Raw genomic sequence first — 20,454 nt, 5'->3', positions numbered from 1 at the left:
CAAAGTACTGGGATTACAAGTGTGAGCCACTGCACCCAGCCAGACAATACTTTGGATATTTATTTCATTTGCTTATTCTACTTTGTCTAGAGCATGCACAATAGAAATATCTATTTTTAAAAATTGATATCTTAATTCTGAAGAAAAACAGTTTCTGATATTATTTTTAAAATGTGTCGAAGTCCATACCTGATTTCTTAATGATGAAAGAATGTATTCCTTTTCATAATGGGAAATTCTCTTGTGTTTTTGTGGTGTGTCATTAACTAACCAGATCCACAAAAGAAACCAAAATATTCCAATAGTACCTTAAAATAGAAAAATAATAGTTAGATATAATTAGAATGTACCAAGTGACAAACAAAACAAAACAAAAACACAAAATTCGAATGTACCAACAACAATTTTTACATGTCTTGAAAAAATTATGTAACTATAAATTCAATGTAAAACTGACTTCAGTTTGGATTCAATTTCAAGTTTCTCTCAATTATTTAATGGGATAATTGCTGTAACTGTATTATTGCTTATACATTTTGAAGAAAACAACTTTCTTTTTCTTTTTTTTTTTTTGAGATAGAGTCTTGCTGTGTCGCACAGGCTGGAGTGCAGCGATGTGATCTGGGCCCACTGCAACCTCCATCTGCCGGGTTCAAGCAACTCTACTGTCTCAGCCTCCTGAGTAGCTGGGACTACAGGCACGTGCCACCATGCCTGGCTAATTTTTGTATTTTGAGTAGAGATGGGGTTCCACCATGTAGGCCAGGCTGGTCTTGAACTCGTGACCTCGTGATCCACCCGCCTCGGCCTCCCAAAGTGCTGGGATTACAGGTGTCAGCCACTGCACCCAGCCAGAAGAAAACAACTTTTAACCACACGACTTTGCCTATCAGGGTCTACCAGACAAACCTTTTTGAAGATACATTTCCACAATCTACATATTTCCAAAGGTATCTGTTTTTGTTAGTTGATTTTTAAATTTTGATTGCAGATATATTTCTTGCATGACATGTCTATGTGAAAATCTAATTTATTAAAAATGTGTATCATGCTGCCAAAGAAATTGAGAAATAAAATGCCTTGGGACTAAGTAAAAAGAAAAAAAAAAACATTAAAACTACCAAGTGAGAACATCCTACTTTGGTTGAGAAGAACTTCAAAATACCCAAGATAGTGATTTTTTGATAGCAAATGTACTATTTAAGTCCAGGATCAATAGTCATTTCTACTGAGAAATATTCCAAAACTAACATCAGCTCATAACTCAAATAGGTCAAGTAAATCATACCAACTTGAAAAACAGGTTATCAGAAAGTGTTTTAGAACTGTGGTTCAGTGATTTGGAAGATATATTTTTAACACATTATTAGGCTACTATTATTACATTATAATTTAGTTAAAATTTTAAACTTACCAAAAAAGTAGAAGACATAAGTCCAATTCATATAGTAGCAAATTATTCCGGAAAGAGGAAGAGAAATTACTGTCCCAAGCTGTGCTCCTAGAACAACACATAAGACTATTTTATAAACTTTGGAGAGAGAGAAACAAGGATAGGACAGGTCTACTGCTTACAGAGGATGGGTAACAGGCTGGGTACAGTGGCTCATGCCTGTAATCCCTACACTTTGGGAGGCTGATGCGGGTGGATCACCTGAGCCTAGGAGTTTGAGACCAGCCTAGGAGTTTGCGACCAGCCTGGGCAATATGGCAAACTCCTACCTGTACTAAAAATACAAAAATTATCTGGGCATGATGGTGGTGCATGCCTGTAGTACCAGCTACTTAGCTACTTGGGAGGCTGAGGTGGGAGGATCGCTTCAGCTGTTGAGGCTGCAGTGAGGGGCGATTGTGCCACTGCACTCCAGCCTGGGCTGAGACCCTGTCTCAAAAAAAAAAAAAAAAAAAGGCTAAAATTTGGTCCCATAGAAGCAAGATTAGAAAAAAGATATAGAGGTAGTGTAATAGGACAAGCAAAGGAATGGAAGTAGGAAAGCAGACAGTAGGCTTGGGAACTTCATTTGGGTAAAGGAAAGGAAAAGAAGATAAAGCTGGAAAAATAGGTTGGACAGTTGAACAGTTACTGAATACCTACTGCATGCTAGGCACTATCTGCCAGAGATATAAGGCTAGCTGCAACAAAGTAGTGAAGACTGTAAAGAATCTTGCCCCTAGTTCAAGGAGTTTGGGATTTATTCAATAGGTAAAGGGGAACCTTAGTACTTGTTCTTGAACCTATCATCAGATTTCTCATGTCAATCTCCACATAGCTGCAAGAATAATCTTCTTAAAATGTAATTGAATCCTGCCTCTTAAAAAACAATCTACATTCTTTCCTGTAGCCTGTAAGACCTGATATAACCCAGCTCTTATCTCTTTTTCTAACCTCATCTTATGCCATCATCCTCCTTACTCACTGAGTTCTAGCCACCCAAAGTAGTTTTCCACTTCTTTGAACCCTTATGTTATTTCTTGCCTGAGCGCCCTCGTACATGCTGCTCTGATTGGCTGAAATACTCTTCTCCCTGCACCAATGGTTTGTTCTTATCCTTCAGATTTTAGCTTAAAAGTACCATAGAGAGGCCATTTCTCAACTACTGTATTTAGAAAGCAGTCGGGTGGAAAAATTTTAATTCAGTCAATGAAAGAAAGGCTAGAATTTCTTATGCAATCTGGTAAAATTATAATTCACATATATAAAACTCATGTTATCTCACCTGTAGATCAAAATGATGGCAAATAAAGATGCAAAGGAAAAAAGATGCATGAAGAGAAGGGTTGAGAATCATGATACATTCATTAGTTAATCAAAACAGAAATCACAATTTAAGGACAAAAACATTCAATTTTCTAGCTACTGGCCTTTTTCTTTTTTTTAAATAGCATCTCCAAACAAAAATAAAATTTAAAAACCCCAAAAAAGTAAACAGAAAAGAAAATAGCATCTCTATTGCTATATGCTGAAAAGGCAACATACTTTGAAATAGATGCTGGCAGATGGGGAAAATGACATTAGTCAATTAAGCCACATTACTATAAGTTGTTGAGCCAAAGAGAAAAATTGGTAATAAAGTTATACTACCGAAACTTAATGTTCTCCCCAAAGGGGCATCCAATCCAACATTGCATCATTCTGGTATGCAGGCCCTTTTTCCCCAAAGTTGATGTATACATAACATATTACAGCAAAATTTGATAATTGTTATCTCACCTGCATATGAAATGCTAAGAAGCTTGCTTCTTTCAAGAGGGGGAGCCCAAGAAGACCACATGGCATGCATGGCTGGAAATGTAACACCCTGAGAGAAGGGAACATGATATTTCTGATGAAATGTAAGGTAGTTTTGTTAATGCTTTAAAGTAAGTTAAGTATTTTGCTACAAAAGCATTTTCTGGATAAGAATCCAACCAGAATCAGGTTCCATGAAGTGACATATTTTTACAGTGTTAAGTGAAAATACCTTATAATGAAGTACTTTCAGAATTTGAGGGCTGGGTGTGGTGGCTCATGCCTATAATCCCAGCACTTTGGGAGGCCAAGGCAGGAGGATTGCTTGAGCCCAGGAGTTCGAGATCAGCCTGGGTAACATAGTGAGACACCAACTCTTAAAAAAAAAAGTAAAACTCCCCAAAGATTCATGGATTTTGGAACTGGTTTTAAGACAACAAGATAAGGGTTACGATAAATCTAAAATAATTGTACTGGGTGAGGACATAAAGGGATCATGCTCAACGTTAATTTTACTCATTCACTTTATTAATCACCTGAATGAAAAGGAATATTACTAACTTATAACTTTAAAAAATACTGAGCTAATACTTTGGGATACTGAAAAAAAATTCAAGCTGACAATCAACCAGAAAAACAGTCCTATTTAAAAAAGGATGAATTCAATTAGCATGTTTACAGCCATTCTTCTTTTTTTTCCTGTGATAACAAGCCTAGTAGATGCCAATTACCGACACGGAGAGGTAATAGGATGTGCAAACAGGGAGTTTCATAGAGACTGGGTAAATGAGGAGATACCACAGGACAGTGAGAGAGAACAGCTCTCCTTGGACACCCTCTGTGTCACTTCAGAAAGATTAGTTAACCTCCCTGAACTTCAAGGCGGTTGCATAATTGTTGTAAAGATAAATGGTAGCTAGTGCTATTATTAGTGGAGAGAAGAATAAATGTTTTAATACTTTGTACTTTCCGCTGACTCTTTCAAAAACAAAAACAAAAGGAATTAAAAAAAAGTAATACCAATGGAAGGCAAAGATGATTTAGGTACATTGCAAATCAATAAGAATCTATATCATGGAGCATCCACAGGATGAGTCATTATAGAAGAAAACTTAAGATGTTTGGAAGTGCCCACAGAGATTATGTTGTAGAAAACTTTATTATAAAACCTAGGAACAATGTAGGTATATTTATGGTGAATCAGATGGTAGGAATGCAAGATAGTAATCTAAGTGTCCTTTATGAATGAGGAAATGCACCTGTGATACATATTGAAGGGATGAAGAAGGACGAGAGAACCTGAGTATAAACACAACTTAAATTCTATTTAGTTGTCGGCTGGACACGGTGGCTCATGCCTGTAATCCCAGCACTTTGGGAGGCGGAGGCGGGTGTATCACTTGATGCCAGAAGTTCGAGACCAGCCTGGCCAACATGGTGAAACCCCGTCTCTACTAAAAATACAAAAATTAGCCAGGCATGGTGGCGCATGCCTGTAATCCCATCTACTTGGGAGGCTGAGGAAGGAGAATTGCTTGAACTCGGGAGGCGGAGGTTGCAGTGAGCTGAGATCATGCCACTGCACTCCAGCCTGGGCAACAGAGTGAGACTCCGTCTCAAAAACTAGAAAAAAATAAATAAATGAATAAATAAAATGTCACCTGAGATAACAGTAGTAATATGATCAATATGCCATAATGTTAAATTAGTGGCATAAACTGGAAGTAAAATATGGGAATACATTCAGCAAGGAGATTCAATACTAGGATCAGAGAAAATATGCTAGATTTAAGTATATTTTACTTTGTCAAGAAGAATAGGAACCTGGTAATAGAGGAATAATTTTAATTTTGTGATCAGGAAGGGTTTACTTAATTGACCTCTATTGATAAGAACAAAATAAAAACATTCAGATGAATGAAAAATCTTTAAATAGTACCTGGCAATTTCCAAAGTATTCTAGCAATCCTTATCACATATGAATTTTATATCTAATCTGTGACTGAAAACAGGGAAGGTATTTTAGTCCCAGTTTAAAAAATGATGGGACTGAGGTCTAGGGATTAGAGCTTACCTAAGGTTTCACTGTTAGATACAATAGAGCTATTATTCAAACTCTGGTCCAGTGTTCACTCCAACAGCATGATACACTGCTACTTAAAATAATCTTCGTGCTCTACACCAAGCCCAGTGGCCATTATCTTGCTTGAATTAAAGAAATGCAAGAGCGCAAAATACACCTTTCCCTGGATTTCAGAGGTAGAAGTTCAAAGTTATAAAGGAAAAGTGAAAATTATTAAGTATGGGGTTACACATGATGAAATACAAAAGAAAAGTGGGAAGGAAAAGAAAGACAAGAATCAAAATTTTAAAAAATGATAAAACTATTAAGAGGAGGGAAATAAAAGAGGCAAAAATTAATAATACTTCTAAAAAGAGCAGAATCATAGAACTAAATTGAGATAGTTATATAAAATCATAAAATATTTGTCTCTAAGTTACAAGACCAGAAAAAATAAAAGAATAAGTGATAAAAAAGAAATTCAACGCAACTCAACAGTCTGTTGTGTAAAATGTGCTTCAGACTTGGGCATCAATGATAGACCAGAGTTAAACTGTGGCAAGAGTACAAGAGGTAAGGACGGTCAATCTTAACCATTTTTTTTCTTTTGAGACGGAGACTTGCTGTCGTCCAGGCTGAAGTGCAGTGGCATGATCTTGGCTCACTGCAACCTCTGCCTCCTGGGTTCAAGCAATTCTCCCACTTCATCCTCCTGAGTAGCTGCAATTACAGGTGTGCACTGCCATGCCCGGCTAATTTTTGTATTTTTAGTAGAGACGGGGTTTCACCATGTTGGCCAGGCTGGTCTCAAACTCCTGATCTCAGGTGATCCACCTACCTCGGCCTCCCAAAATGCTGGGATTACAGGCATGAGCCACCACGCCCGGCCGATCTTAACCATTTATTAGTGGATTATTTTCTTCTCTCCTACAGTATGAGCTATGAAGTCTCTTTTGGAAAAATGTTTTCTCTGGTTTTTGAGTAAAGGTTCCAATTTCGGGGTGCTCCTACTAGAGACCTCATTTACCACAAACAAAACCTACTCAGGTAATTTTCTAGTTAGTCCTTTCTCTAGAAAATAAACCCCTGTTATCATCCAATGTTATTTTTTGGTTCATATTCATACCAAAGAATGACATCTTTAAGAAGAAGAGAAGGAGACACAGGGTAAGAAGTAAAACAAGAGAGAAAAGAAAATTACCTCTCCTAGTCCTTCTAGTGCTCTGAGTACAATGAGTGGTCCAACTCCTAAATCTGCAGCAATGGGAGTGAACAGCGTGAGGACAGCAGTGCCAAGGATCCCAAATCCTAGCAGCAGTTTTCCTCCTATTTTGCTGGCAATATATCCTCCAGGAATCTGTGTGATGATGTAGCCATAAAAAAAGGAACCAAGAATCCATCCTTGAGTTTCTGCATCCCATTGGTACTTCTTACCCTACAAAAATCAGAAGAGAATAAAACAATCCTTTAAGACCTTCACAGAGCAGCTCTTTTCTCTTACTGGCATGTAAGTACATATAAATGAGATTTTGAACCACTATTTTGGACTGAAGAACATGCAAACTTTCTAGTAGGTGGGTGAGTCATAACAATACAGACATATAGTATTTAGAAGTGAATGAAAAAGAACTGACAGTCATAAACTTCAAGAAGGCTTGCAATTTTATAAAACTAGACTGCAGGATGAGCTGCAGAAGCTTTATAATAACTATGACCAAGAAGGCTCACAAAAGAATCACAAAAAAGGCTTGGGTATCTCTGAGCCTACTATGGCTCGGGAGGCTGCCATCCCCCCGGCCCTGCCTCCCCCTCCCAAAAAAAGAGTCACAGGCTTAATCCAGAAAGCTATTAAACAGAAAACTGTAGTGGCTGAGCTAGGCTTTGGGAACCAGGCTTGGTTTTAATCCTAGATCTACTACTTACCGAATGAATGTGTGATCTGGGAAGAGGAAATGAAATAGGCACATAAAATAAGTCTTGATGTACAGTTAGTGTTCACTTAATGCTGGCTATTAACATGCATAAATATAGATATTAATAATATCTCCCCATTTCAGACCAAGCACTTAAACAAGCATATGGAACAATTCCAAAGAGCAAGAATTTAAATCAAGCCACAAACTGCATGTGAATAGAACCTGTGTTTTCATTAGTAGCAGTACATAGTAAGTTACTAATGAAGATTTAGTGACTGATCTGAGTATCTGACATCTTTAATGCAGAGTAGCTGTATAACAAAGCCAACATGTCAAGAACCATTCCGGGATTTCTTTCTACTGCTGATATATAAGGCAGATGAAGATAAGTAGCAGGGTCAACAAAAGCACTTTGCAAAGAAAAAGACACAAAGCAAACTCCTACTTTTCCTCATTTAGGGTACCAATTTGCAGTTTATCTGTGGAATTCTAGGATTTCATGTACAATCCAGCAGTATTGTCCCTGAAGGTCACAGGTTGGAGTGGAGAAAGTGAGTGATGTATACCCAAATGTTATTCAGCAACATTATTAAAGTCAAATATAAAGATTTTTGGATGGCCGGGCGCGGTGGCTCACGCTTGTAATCTCAGCACTTTGGGAGGCCGAGGCGGGCGGATCACGAGGTCAGGAGATCGAGACCACGGTGAAACCCCGTCTCTACTAAAAATACAAAAAATTAGCCGGGCGTGGTGGCGGGCGCCTGTAGTCCCAGCTACTCGGAGAGGCTGAGGCAGGAGAATGGCATGAACCCGAGAGGAGGAGCTTGCAGTGAGCCGAGATTGCGCCACTGCACTCCAGCCTGGGCGACAGAGCGAGACTCCGTCTCAAAAAAAAAAAAAAAAGATTTTTGGAGAGATTTATTTTGTTTAGAGAGAAACCCTCTTTCCTGCTTGAATGCTCTGCTTGTGAATGATAGAGGAGATTCACCTAAGTATGAACTAGTACCTTCGTGAGTACTGAAAATGGGTGAAAATTTATTTATTTATTTTAATTTTTTTTTTTTTTTTTTTAGACGGAATCTCGCTGTTGCCCAGGCTGGAGTGCAGTGGCGTGATCTCGGCTCACTGCAGGCTCTGCCCCCCCAGGGTTCACACCATTCCCCCGCCTCAGCCTCCCGAGTAGCTGGGACTATAGGTGCCCACCACCTTGCCCGTCTAATTTTTTGTATTTTCAGTAGAGACGGGGTTTCACCGTGTTAGCCAGGATGGTCTGGATCTCCTGACCTCGTGATCCGCCTGCCTCGGCCTCCCAAAGTGCTGGGATTACAGGCGTGAGCCACTGCGCCCAGCAGAAAATTTATTATTTTTTATTTATTTATTTTTTTGAGACGGAGTCTTGCTCTTGTTGCCCAGGCTGGAGTGGAATGGAGTGATCTCGGCTCACTGCAAACTCCACCTCCCAGGTTCAAGCAATTCTCCTGCCTCAGCCTCCTGAGTAGCTGGGATTATAGGTGTGTGCTACCATGCCCAGCTAATTTTTGTATTTTTAGTAGAGACAGGGTTTCACCATGTTGGCCAGGCTGGTCTCGAACTCCTCACCTCAGGTGATCCACCTGCCTCAGCCTTCCAAAGTGCTGGGATTACAGGCATGAGTCACTGTGCCCAGCCTGCAAATGTACTTCTAAAAAGAATACTAGCTTTTCTTTCTGTACTATCTCATTGTGTGATAAGCAACATAAAATGAAGTATATATAACTTAATTATAAACAAATGATGAATACACATTTATCAATTCCACTATAACATAAGGCAGGCATAATGACTTATGTAGCTTAGGTTAGGCACGTGTACATTCAGAAAAGAATGTCCTAAGAAACTGGCCAGTTCTTGTTTTTCATCTTGCAACTGAGATTACCTAAACTCTCTTGCAGCTGTAACCCTGTAAGTGATATAGGGTTATAAATAATACTCCTATAAAACCTATTTAGAAAATTTAAAACAGTTTAATTTTCTGTTATATAAAACAGGTTTTTTCAAATTTTCTTTAAGCATGGTATGTTTATAGGGGGAATGGACGAACTACTTTTCAAACAGATGAAGGTGTATTATGGCATAGCAGTAGTAGCTATAGTTACAAGTTATTGCCCAATCAGTTCCTGGGAAAACACAAAAAGAAAGTGATTCAGAGTATACACGAAGTATGGTTTCTGTAGGATGAAAAAAGATCTTTTAATATTTTTACTTGCAAGTATTTTAGAATAATTAAAATTGTTTCCTTAAAAAATAGCACCTACCGTTTGATTATGATGAACTTTTATGGGAGCAGAATGCTCTGGACACGCCTTGGAAGTTCTATTATCTTCTAAAGTTGTATTTGAATCTACCATATCCACTAATGCAACACTCAGATTCACACGTAATGCATACACAATGAAGAAACCAAAAAACGCCAAAATTGCTAAGTTGTAACGAGCAGAGCAGCACACTGGAGCTGAAATAAAGATTGGGGAAAATTTTTATTGACTTTTAAATTTTTATTTTTAGAGACAGGGTTTTGCCATGTTGCTCAGGCTGGTCTTGAACTCCTGGGCTCAAGCCATCCACCCACCTCAGCCTCCCAAAGTGCTGTGATTATAGGCATTGGCCACCACACCCAGCTGCTTTAATTAAAAGAGTTAATTATATGATATTGTCTAAATAATGAAAAAGGTTGCTTTTTAAAAGTACAAAAATAATTATGAAAAAATGTTAAAGAATATTCTTAGATTAAGCAAATCTAAGAAACATTTATCAAAGATTAGCTGTTCCTCGTATCCGTAGTTTTGGTAAAAATTTCACACATGAGAGCCTGAACTATAAGAAAGTTCATTAAAACATGGAGGTAGTAGTTTTATCACCTTTGCTGAGAAAAAGATCTATTCCAGATTCAAACTGAACCGCTACTCCTTGTCAGCTGGCAAAGATATATGGCATGAGAAAAGCAGGTAAGGAGGTTTAATGGCATTACTATTTCTGAAAAACTATCTGAAACATGGTCAATAAGTACTTGAGTACTTACAATAACATGATATATTACTGATTATGAGTTAGTAGCTATCTCATTGTTAAATGTAGCATAGCAAAAAAAATTTACTGCCAAGGGTAGGGCATGAAATTTCTTACCTCGAAGAGTATCCTCAAAGGCTGGGTTTGAATCAGAAGCCATGATTAATACTGAAAGCCATCATAAACTAAATGCATTTAAGAATCTAGAAGCAAACTTGCAGAACCTATGACAGTTGCAGCATCTGTGACAGTTGCTCAGTAGTTATCAAGCCTAAAGGGCTCACAGTAAAAAGGGAAATCAGTGAATGTACCAGGATGTTTAAAAAAAAAGGATGCCGGGCACAGTGGCTCACGCCTGTAATCCCAGCACTTTGGGAGGCCGAGGCGGACGGATCACCTGAGGTCAGGAGATCGAGACCATCCTGGCTAACACGGTGAAACCCCGTCTCTACTAAAAATACAAAAAATTAGCCGGGCGTGGTCGCCGGCGCTTGTAGTCCCAGCTACTCGGAAGGCTGAGGCAGGAGAATGGCGTGAACCCGGGAGGCGGAGCTTGCAGCGAGCCGAGATCGCGCCACTGCACTCCAGCCTGAGCGACAGAGACAGACTCCGTCTCAAAAAAGAAAAAAAAGAAAGAAAGAAAAAGGAATGCAGAGTAGGTTGGAGGAACCAATAAAAGGATCATGTGAGAGGAGGAGTTTGACCTATTTATTACTCTAACTGTGGGCTTATGCATAGTTTCTCTTTTTTCTTCTTTTACTGAGTTGCAGAATTGGAGAGGGATGGGACTCAGGATGCTGACTAAGGATAATCAACCTCTTAGTAACAAAGAGAAATTAGCTAATCCAGAGTCTGAACATCTTTAAGTTTAGTAAACTCTGAGTGGCTGATAAATATCTCTTTAAAGATATAAACATGTATTTCATTAAGCAATGACATATTAAAATTGAAATTAAATGAAAATGTGTGCTTTTATTTGGTAATGACACATCAACATCATATGAATGTGTGTATGTTTTTCCCCTACTTAAGAATCCTGGTGTTTTCATTAACCTAGCATCAAAGGAGAGAATATATTTTACAGAATACAAAAGTCTTGATACTGGCTTAGACAAACTGATTTAGACTGAAACATTAATGAATATGCACAACTATACTTAGGTTTATATTAATATATTATGATCCAACTCACTTTTCTGTATGACCTCCTATGTTTAACAACTGCTATTATTTTTTTTCCCTGTGTAAGATTTACTTCTTTTAACAGGAAACTTTTCATTTGGCATTCTTAAATCCTTTCTTCAGGCGTACAGCTATGAAATTTATGGTACCACTACCATAGTTAGATCCAGATCTGTAAGAACTGAATTTCTAAAGTTCTATTCACATTATCTCTATTACTAGAATCTAGGCGAATTTGCTTTCTGCCGCAACCAAATGGGCAGTTGCCCAGTTAATGACAGTTTGGATATTGTGAGGCATGTTTTGTAAAAAAAACACATTTTCTTTGTTCTTTTTTTTTTTTTTTAGAGACAGGGTCTTGCTCTGTTGCCCAAGCTGGAGTACAGTGGGTGATCATAACTTTCTGTAACCTCGAACCCCTGGGCTCAAGTGATCCTCTCACCTCAGCCTCTTGAGTAGCTGGGACTAAAGGCATATGTCAGCATATCTGACTAATTTTTAAATTTTTACTTGCAGAGTCAGGGCCTCACTATTTTGCTCAGGCTGGTCTTGAACTTTTGGCCTCAAGCAATCCTCCCATCTCAGCCTCCCAAAGCAGTGGGATTATAGACATGAGCCACTGTGCCCAGCAGAACACGTTTTCTTTATCATTGCTCTGTGTCAGGTGATATTACCTAGAAGTCTGGATGGGGGACTCAAAAATCTCACTAAATTCGTGCATTAAAATGTGTTACTTTGAGCAATTTGGAGCAAGAAAAATCCAGATTTACATACTATGTCTGTTTTGTCAATACAGCATTTAAAAAGATCATTACCTATTTCAGCAAAGGAGTGATGAGATGTGATTTATGGTTTAAAGAGCTTATCTGGTTGATGGTTTAAAGAGCTCATCTGGTCCCTGCATGGAGACCATACAAAGGAGAAGTGTGAAGGGTGTAAGCAATGTACAGTCAGGGAGATCACTTAAGGGACTACTGTAGCTTTCCAGCTAAGAGATGAAGGTGGCTTAAACTAGAGTGAAAGCAACAGTGAAGAAAAATGGGCAGATCTGAGATGTTTAAAGGCAGAATTAACAGGCCTTGCCCAAATGTTAGATGTGGGAGTAAGTGAAGGGGAGGGATGCAGTTATTAGTAATTCTCTTACTCTAAAAAACTGTATTTTATGCTACTCTAATTTGTAATGTTATTACTTCATTCTATCCTTATTTACAGTTATCTTGTTTTACTGTATGTTATTAGTTTTCTCTAAGTGATGCTTTATTTGGACTATGATATATCTTATCATGTGAATTACAAGGGGCTAGAAGGTTGAGAAGTGAAAGAAAGTTAAGTAAAATGATTTCAAATCACTCGTGGTATTACTTGGAAATCTGACCTACAAGTTATAGATCAGGCAACTTTAACTTTTGGGTGCATAGTCAATAATTAGAAAATAAAAAGCGGCCAGGCACGGTGGCTCACGCCTGTAATCCCAGCACTTTGGGAGGCCGAGGCGGGTGGATCACCTGAGGTCAGGAGTTTGTAGACCAGCCTGGCCAACATGGTGAAACCCCATCTCTACTAAAAATACAAAAATTAGCTGGGCGTGGTGGCAGGCACCTGTAATCCCAGCTACTTGGGAGGTTGAGGCAGGAGAATCGCTTGAACCTGGGAGGTGGAGGTTGCAGTGAGCCGAGATCACGCCATTGCACTCCAGCCTGGGGGACAAGAGCCAGACTTCGTCTCAAAAAAAAAAAAAAAATAAAAAGCCAACTCAGGTGTCACAAAGTATATTACTATGAGATTCTAAGAAATATTAAAAATAAACAATTACTAGCTAATAAAATGGTTGCTGATTACAAATATATTCAATCAGAAAATTTTTATTTCAAGAAGGCATAGCAGTAAAGAAAAACATGTCTGTGAATGTGAATATTCTTTGAAATTGATCCAACAAAAGCATGCTTGCATGACCAGGAGAGAGAACATCCATTGAGCATCAAGTTCAAAGCAAAATGATGGTTGCATAAGGAACATGGCACCCATCAAAACAAACATCAGCTTCTAAAATATGTTTTAAACTTAGGAATGTGTGTGGGTGTAACTGAAAGTACACAGGCTAATTTAGAGTGGGACCTGGGAATGAATCTCTCTGTTTCTGATTTTTCACTGGCTGTGTGCTTTTGTAGAAATTACTTAATAGTTTTCTTCCTCAGGTTTCTTAGCTATAATATGTAGAGACCACCATCTACTCACTGGGCTGCATGGGGATTAAATGAAATACTGCAAGACATTATAGCAGGCACTTAGTAAAAGGATTTCTTCCTCCTTTTTATCTGGAGAAAGTTATGCCAATAAGACAAAGTACTATGTACATATATAAAAAAAGGAACAAAAGAGGCACATTAATCTGATGGAGGGGACAGTGGAGACAGTCAGAGAAGGCCTCTTGGAGAAGTCTTCAAGGAGCAGGAAGTCACCTGTAGGGACAGATGGAACAATCCAAGCAAAGGCAGCAGCATGTACAGAGGTATGGAAACGAGACAGATAAACATAGGGAGAGCAGGACATTCTAAATGATCTGCAGTATCTAGATTATGTACTGTAGTAACTCTAAGAACTAACACTATTGAGTGGGATAGTGGGTATTAATAACATAAAATAATATGTAATTTTTTTTTTTTTTTGGAGATGGAGTCTTTCTCTGTCTCCCAGGCTGGAGTGCAGTGGCATGATCTCAGCTCACTGCAACCTCCATCTCCCAGGTTCAAGCAATTCTCCTGCCTCAGCCTCCCGAGTAGCTGGGACTACAGGCATGCACCACCATGCCCAGCTAATTTTTCTATTTTTGGCAGAGACGGGATTTCACCATGTTAGCCAGGCTGGTCTCAAACTCCTGACCTCAGGCAATCTGCCCACCTTGGCATCCCAAAGCGTTGGGATTACAGGCGTGAGCCACCATGCCTGGACAATAATAGATAATATTTATTACAAGCCGGGCATGGTGGCTCACATTTGTAATCCCAGCACTTTGGGAAGCTGAGATGGGGGAGGATTGCTTGAGCCCAGGAGTTCAAGACCAGCCTGGGCAACATGGTGAAACCCCATCTCTACAAAAAATTTCAAAATTAGCTGGTTGTGGTGTTGTGCACCTGTAATCCCAGCTACTTGGGAGGCTGAGGTGGGAGGATGGCTTGAGTCTGGGAGGTTGAGGCTTCAGTGAGCTGTGATTGTGCCACTGCACTTCAGCCTGGGCAACAGAATAAGACTCTGTCTCAAAAAACAAATATTACTAAGCACTTTCTATATGCTTGGCACTAGTCCAAGTATTTTGCCTGAATTAGGGTTATTATAAAGATTCACTGAGTTAGTAATGAAAAATACTTAGAAGAGTGCTTGGCACAGAGTAACTGTGAATTATTATGGCTTTTTTTCCTGGAAATTAGGAATTGAGGTTATTTCTTAGGAATTGAGGTTAGTTCTCATTTGTGAGAAATTGGGATCCGGGAAAAGTAAGAAATTGTTGAAGAGAGTGGGGGCATGAGGTTCTCAGTGAAACACAGGAATGCTGAGCAGATACCCATACAGAATTGGTGGGAACAATCTGCCCCAGTGTGTAACTTCATAAGCACTGCATGCCTGTGCTCAGGAGTAGGCACTAAGAAAGCAGATAGCTGGCACTGAGATGGATGTGATGACAAAGTAGGGGGCAAGGGAATTGAGAGTATTGGCAAGAAAATAAAGTGTTGGGCTGGGTGCTGTGGCTCACACCTGTAATCCTAGCACTTTGGGAGGCTAACGCAGGAGGATCCCTTGAGCCCAGGAGTTTGAGACCAGCCTGGGCAACTAAGTGAGACCTTGTCTCTACAAAAAAAATAGAAAAAAAGGCTGGGTGCGGTGGCTCACGCCTGTAATCCCAGCACTTTGGGAGGCCAAGGCGGGCGGATCACGAGGTTAGGAGATTGAGATCATCCTGGCTAACATGGTGAAACCCCGTCTCTACTAAAAATACAAAAAATTAGCTGGGCGTGGTGGCGGGCGCCTGTAGTCCCAGCTACTCGGAGGCTGAGGCAGGAGGATGGCGTGAACCCGGGAGGCAGAGCTTGCAGTGAGCCGAGATAGCGCCACTGCAGTCCAGCCTGGGCGAAAGAGTGAGACTCCGTCTCAAAAAAAAAAAAAAAAAAGAAAGAAAAAAAAAAAAGAAAAAAATTAGCCAGGCGTGGTGGCACATGCCTGTAGTCCCAGTTCTTCAGGAGGCTTAGGTAGGCGGGTCACTTGAGCCTGGGAGGTTGAGGCTGCAGTAAGACCTGTTTGTGCCACTGCATTCTAGCCTGGGCAACAGAGTGAGACCCTGAAAAAAAAAGAAAATAAAGTGTTGGACTTTGTAACCCAAGAAGAAAGCAAAATGGAGAGGGCTGAAAGTTTAGGAAAATACACACTAGAATATAAAAGTCTATAAGGGCAGGAGCTTGTGTTCTGTTGTGTTTACTTCTTTGTATCTCCAGTGTCTAGAGCAGTGTATGGGAGAAGTAGCATGCTGACACAATTCTACTTTCTACACTTTGCATTCTACTTATGGAATACTCATGACAGTAATTAAGACAGACAGACTCATAATCCTATCGAACCTTCAGATCTACTAATTACCAATTTACAGTAAACCAGGAGGGCTGAAGATGTTAAAGGACAACATAGGGATATAAAATTGCAAGGAAAAAAAAAGGAGTGGGGCGGGGGAAACAGATTAAAAGAGACAAAAAACATTTCAATCATTTGGAAGGTATGGACATTATTGAGATCCTGCTTTGAACACACTATAAAAAATTAGGACATAGGCCGGGCCCGGTGGCTCACGCCTGTAATCCCAGCACTTTGGGAGGCCAATGCGGGTGGATCACCTGAGGTCAGAAGTTAGAGACCAGCCTTGCCAACATGGTGAAACTCCGTCTCTACTAAAAATACAAAAATTAGCTGGGTGTGGTGGCGTGGGCCTGTAATCCCAGCTACTCGGGAGGCTGAGACAGGAGAATCACCTGAACCAGAGAGGTGGAGGCTGCAGTGAGCCGAGATGGCACCACTGCACTCCAACCTGGGCAACAGAGCAAGACTCCGTCTCAAAAAAAAAAAAAAAAATCAGGACATAATTGAGGAAATATGAACACTGAGTATTTTGTAAGTATTATTATTATTTTATTATTATTTTTTGAGACAAAGTCTTGCTCTTGTCCCCCAGGCTGGAGTGCAGTGGCGTGATCTCGGCTCACTGCAAGCTCCGCCTCCTGGGTTCATGCCATTCTCCTGCCTCAGCCTCCCGAGTAGCTGGGACTACAGGCGCCCGCCACCACACCCGGCTAATTTTTTGTATTTTTTGTAGAGACGGGGTTTCACCTTGTTAGCTGGGATGGTCTCGGTCTCCTAACCTCAGGTGATCCGCCTCAGCTTCCCAAAGTGCGTAAGTATTATTTTTATTTGCTGTGATAATGGTACTGTAGTTATGTTAAAGAGTCCTTATCTTTTAGAGGTAAATAATTGAAATATTTACATATGAAATGACATGGTATCTGGGATTTGCTTCAAAATACACAGTATGTATGTGCATAAGGCAAGACTGGCCATGAATTGATAACTGTTTAATCTGGGTGCTGGTTACATGGGGGCTCATTATATACTTCTCTTAATTGCCATATATGCTCCTCCTCTGTAAAACTTATCATATTCTAAACAGCAAAAACAGTATGTTACTACTATTTCCACTTCACTTGCTCTCCAGTGGGTATGTAAAGAGAGAAAATAAAAAAGGAAATGGTTGTAACAAAGGTAGCCACCTCAAGCCAGGAAGGACAGGGCCAGTACCATAAGATCCATACACTCAACCCATGAATCAAGTAGGGATTGTTTTTAAAAGTGATGCTATAAGCTACTTTTTTAAAAATCAACTTTATTGAAGTATAATTTACATGATAAATGTATACATTTGTCCATCTCAATCTTTATTGAGATGTATAACTTTTCTATCCACATCTCTGTCAACATTTGGTATTATCAGCCTTTTGGATTTTAGCTATTCTAGTGGGTGTATAGTGCCTCGTTGTAGTTTTAATCTGCATTTTCCTGAGAATAATGTTTAACATTTGTGCTAAATTTTGATTATACATATACATATTTTTCAATTGTAACAATGTAATAGTCTCTGGCAAATATCTTTATTATAACTTATTTCTGTATTTCTATATTATTTTATGAGGAATATTATACAATTTGAACACTACAAGCCACAGAAAATGATCAGTTTATGGAACTAAGTCCGACTTCCAGGTAAAACGTAACTATGGTATGGTATTTACAGTTTGTGTTGACTAAAATAAGCTCCCAGCTGCCAGATGGAACTATAATGTTGCCACCTCTACTGCCACCATCTGGTAACATTAAAAACAAATAAAAATATAGAAACTATGCAATTCTGGGTCAGCCAAAGTCAAATTTCCAACGCAACTCTTTCTCACACACAGATCTTTGAAACTATAGAATGCAAACTGATTTGTTCTTTAGTTTTCGTTACTTTTAAATGAACTATATTACAAAAGTGTCAAATAGCAAAATATTGTAATTTTCTCAAATTCAGGGAAGATGCTTTATGAAGTACCTGCTTTTCGATTTGTTTCAAGACCTTTGGCAAATTACCTTAGAACTCTATAGGTATCTCGAGGATAACTGAACCTTTTCCTAACTTAAATCATAGACTGCCAGACGGAAAAAAAAATGTACTCAATGTTTTTAGTCTCTTACTGCACAATGTCAAGATATTCGCTGGGTTATACAATAATTGCCCTCTGCATACTCACAAATGTTAACTCCAGTCCTTTTTTGTCTTCCCTCCCCGCCTAAGAAGCTACCAGGTCACATGCTGGCGGATACGCAGTGGCGGAAACCTAGCGGTGACAGGGAAGGACAGCCCTCTGCCTACTGATCTCCAGGTTTCTCCTCCAGTTTGCTCTTACACCGGGGTCCTCCGCCCGGACCTTAGCCCATTGATTTGATGATTCTCTCCCAGTTCGTTCTTCCGCTGGGTCCCTTGCTCAGCACTACCCAAAATAACCACCAGCTCAGCGCCGGCTGCACCGCCGCTCCCCGCCCCCCCCGCCCGTGGGGCCGCACCTGCCGAGGCTCCGGCTCGGCTCGGCTCCGCGATCACGGTCGCGGCCCCCGGGGTCCCCGAGGGGCTTCTGCGCACCGAGGGAGGCGGGAGTGAGCGGGACTCTGAACGGGCTCCCCTCCTAATGTCCCCTCGCGCCTGAGCAGCTCCGGACCCGCTGGCGCAGGGTGGGGGTACCCGGGCCATGCCCGCCCAGAGACCGCCGCCCCCGGGACCGCCGCCCACTCGAAGCCCCTGGACTACCCCGCCGCTTACCAGCTTCGGCCCGTGGGGCGCCCGGCAGAAGAGGCGTGCGGTCCGTGCTCTCCTCGCCATCGTTCCGGGCCAGGTCTCGAACCGGAGACCTCATGACGCCTACGTGGAGCAGGTGTACTCGCCACCTGGCAGAGAAGTGCGCGCCGGCCCGACAGCCCGAAGCCCCTGGGCCAAGCTGACTGGACCGGGCGGGGCGAGGGCGATGACACCGCCCAGCGGCCACGTCTAGTGCCGCGGTCCCGCCCAGAGGCGGTGGCGCCGACCCCGCCCCCGCCGCCATCTTAGGTGTGGGTTGGACTAGGGAAGCGGAGTTCGGGGAGTTCCGGGAGTTCTCGTAGGATTGGCGCAAAGTGAGCCCGCCCTGCCGGTCTAAGCATGCCGGGGAGCCGGTGTTCGGACGACTGTTTCCCGCTCCTGCACCCGCTTGTAAAGTGCAGGGGCCGCCCTTCCCGCAGCGAGGATGAGTGGGAGCTTGCGGGCGGGCAGTGGGGACTTGAATTGCACATAATTAAGGGGAGGGCTTCGACCGAACTAGGGAAGTGGGTGGTGTGCATTTTACAATTTGACATTCACTTGTTAGCAGTCAGTTGCCATACTGTTAGCAACCTTTGTACGATCTACCCCGTGACTGTGACGGCATATTGTCCCTAAAATAGCTTTTTATTTTTTCTCCCAGACAGGGTCTTGCTCTGTTGCCCAAGCTAGAATGCAGTGGCGCAATCGCAGCTCACTGCAGCCTGGAACTGCTGGGCTCAAAGCGATTCTCTTCAGCAACCCCAAGTAGCTGGGACTACAGGCGCATGGCACCACATCTGGCTATTTTTGTTTCTACTTTTTATTTTTGTAGAGGCGTGGTCTTATTATATTGCCCAGGCTGGTTTCGAACTCCTGGGCTCAAGCAATCCTCCTCGGCCTCCCAAAGTGCTGGGATTACAGGCGTGAGCCACTGCTCCTGGTCCTAAAATAGCTTTTAGGTAGAAAAACAGCAATGGAAATTTGTTGAGTCCTATGATGTTGCTGGTTTTATAGGTAAAAATAATCAACATAGGTAGTTTCATATGGTTCGACCTATGGAATCCTCTGATGTATGTGTGCATGTTATATCTCCACGATAGAATTTGGATAGATTGTGCTAGCAATTGCGGACTCTGAGAAAGTGAAACTAGGAAAACCCAGCTTGCCTTGGCAGGGCAGATCTGGATCCGCTAATAAAGGCTGTCTCTGTGGAGGTAGAAAATAAGATGTAGATGCTCTCGGAGAGTTTGGTGTAGACAGGGAAGACCCGCAAACCACTAATTCAGTAAACCAGGTTAGAAGCTTAGTGAGGTCCACGTGAGAACAAAGGGGAGGGTCCTTTACCTAGAAGGGAGGGCGAGGATTTCTGTAGGCATCCCTACCTCCAGATGAGTAAATGCTAGGAAAGTTCTCAAGTTAAAAGCAGCAAATCAAGCCTTGTTTCTGAGTTACTGAATTACCATGTAGATTTTTACACTCTCTAAGGGTTGTAGAAAAATGCAGTTTTCAAACTTGATTATGTAGAGTTACCACCTGGCAAATCCTTTTAAAATGTAGATTCAGATTGAGCAGATCTGGTGTGATGGTTAATTTTATGTGTTAACTTGCTGGATGTCTT

At 41.0% G+C, this 20,454-nt stretch overlaps 1 protein-coding gene and 1 long non-coding RNA gene across 13 annotated transcripts in view; one reads left to right on the top strand and one right to left on the bottom strand.

Moving 5' to 3' along the window:
• The window catches only part of LOC134735426 (uncharacterized), a 76,393-nt gene extending 75,337 nt beyond the window's left edge, over nucleotides 1-1,056 (top strand). The window contains exon 3 of the long non-coding RNA XR_010118529.1: nucleotides 581-1,056. This is a non-coding gene — a long non-coding RNA (uncharacterized lncRNA). The remainder of the gene's footprint in view (nucleotides 1-580) is intronic.
• SLC17A5 (solute carrier family 17 member 5) overlaps nucleotides 1-19,038 on the bottom strand; it is a 61,995-nt gene extending 42,957 nt beyond the window's left edge. For 3 of the 12 annotated variants that reach the window (XM_055256136.2, XM_055256169.2, XM_055256184.2), the window contains exons 1-6: nucleotides 18,822-19,022; nucleotides 9,502-9,698; nucleotides 6,493-6,726; nucleotides 3,212-3,299; nucleotides 1,415-1,501; nucleotides 190-308 (exon numbers count right to left, since the gene is read on the bottom strand). In XM_055256136.2, coding sequence (XP_055112111.1) covers nucleotides 190-308; nucleotides 1,415-1,501; nucleotides 3,212-3,299; nucleotides 6,493-6,726; nucleotides 9,502-9,698; nucleotides 18,822-18,915 — 819 coding nt within the window. In that variant the 5' untranslated portion in view covers nucleotides 18,916-19,022. Of the gene's footprint in view, nucleotides 1-189; nucleotides 309-1,414; nucleotides 1,502-3,211; nucleotides 3,300-6,492; nucleotides 6,727-9,501; nucleotides 9,699-10,369; nucleotides 10,524-18,821 lie in introns of all 12 variants that reach the window. The other 9 variants (XR_010118450.1, XM_063630022.1, XM_055256145.2 and 6 more) reach the window with 8 other exon arrangements.
• Between the last annotated feature and the right edge of the window lie 1,416 nt (nucleotides 19,039-20,454).

The sequence above is a fragment of the Symphalangus syndactylus genome, chromosome 2 (assembly GCF_028878055.3).
Source record: "Symphalangus syndactylus isolate Jambi chromosome 2, NHGRI_mSymSyn1-v2.1_pri, whole genome shotgun sequence".
Lineage (NCBI taxonomy): Eukaryota > Metazoa > Chordata > Mammalia > Primates > Hylobatidae > Symphalangus > Symphalangus syndactylus.
This window is presented reverse-complemented; position numbering and strand designations above follow the sequence as displayed.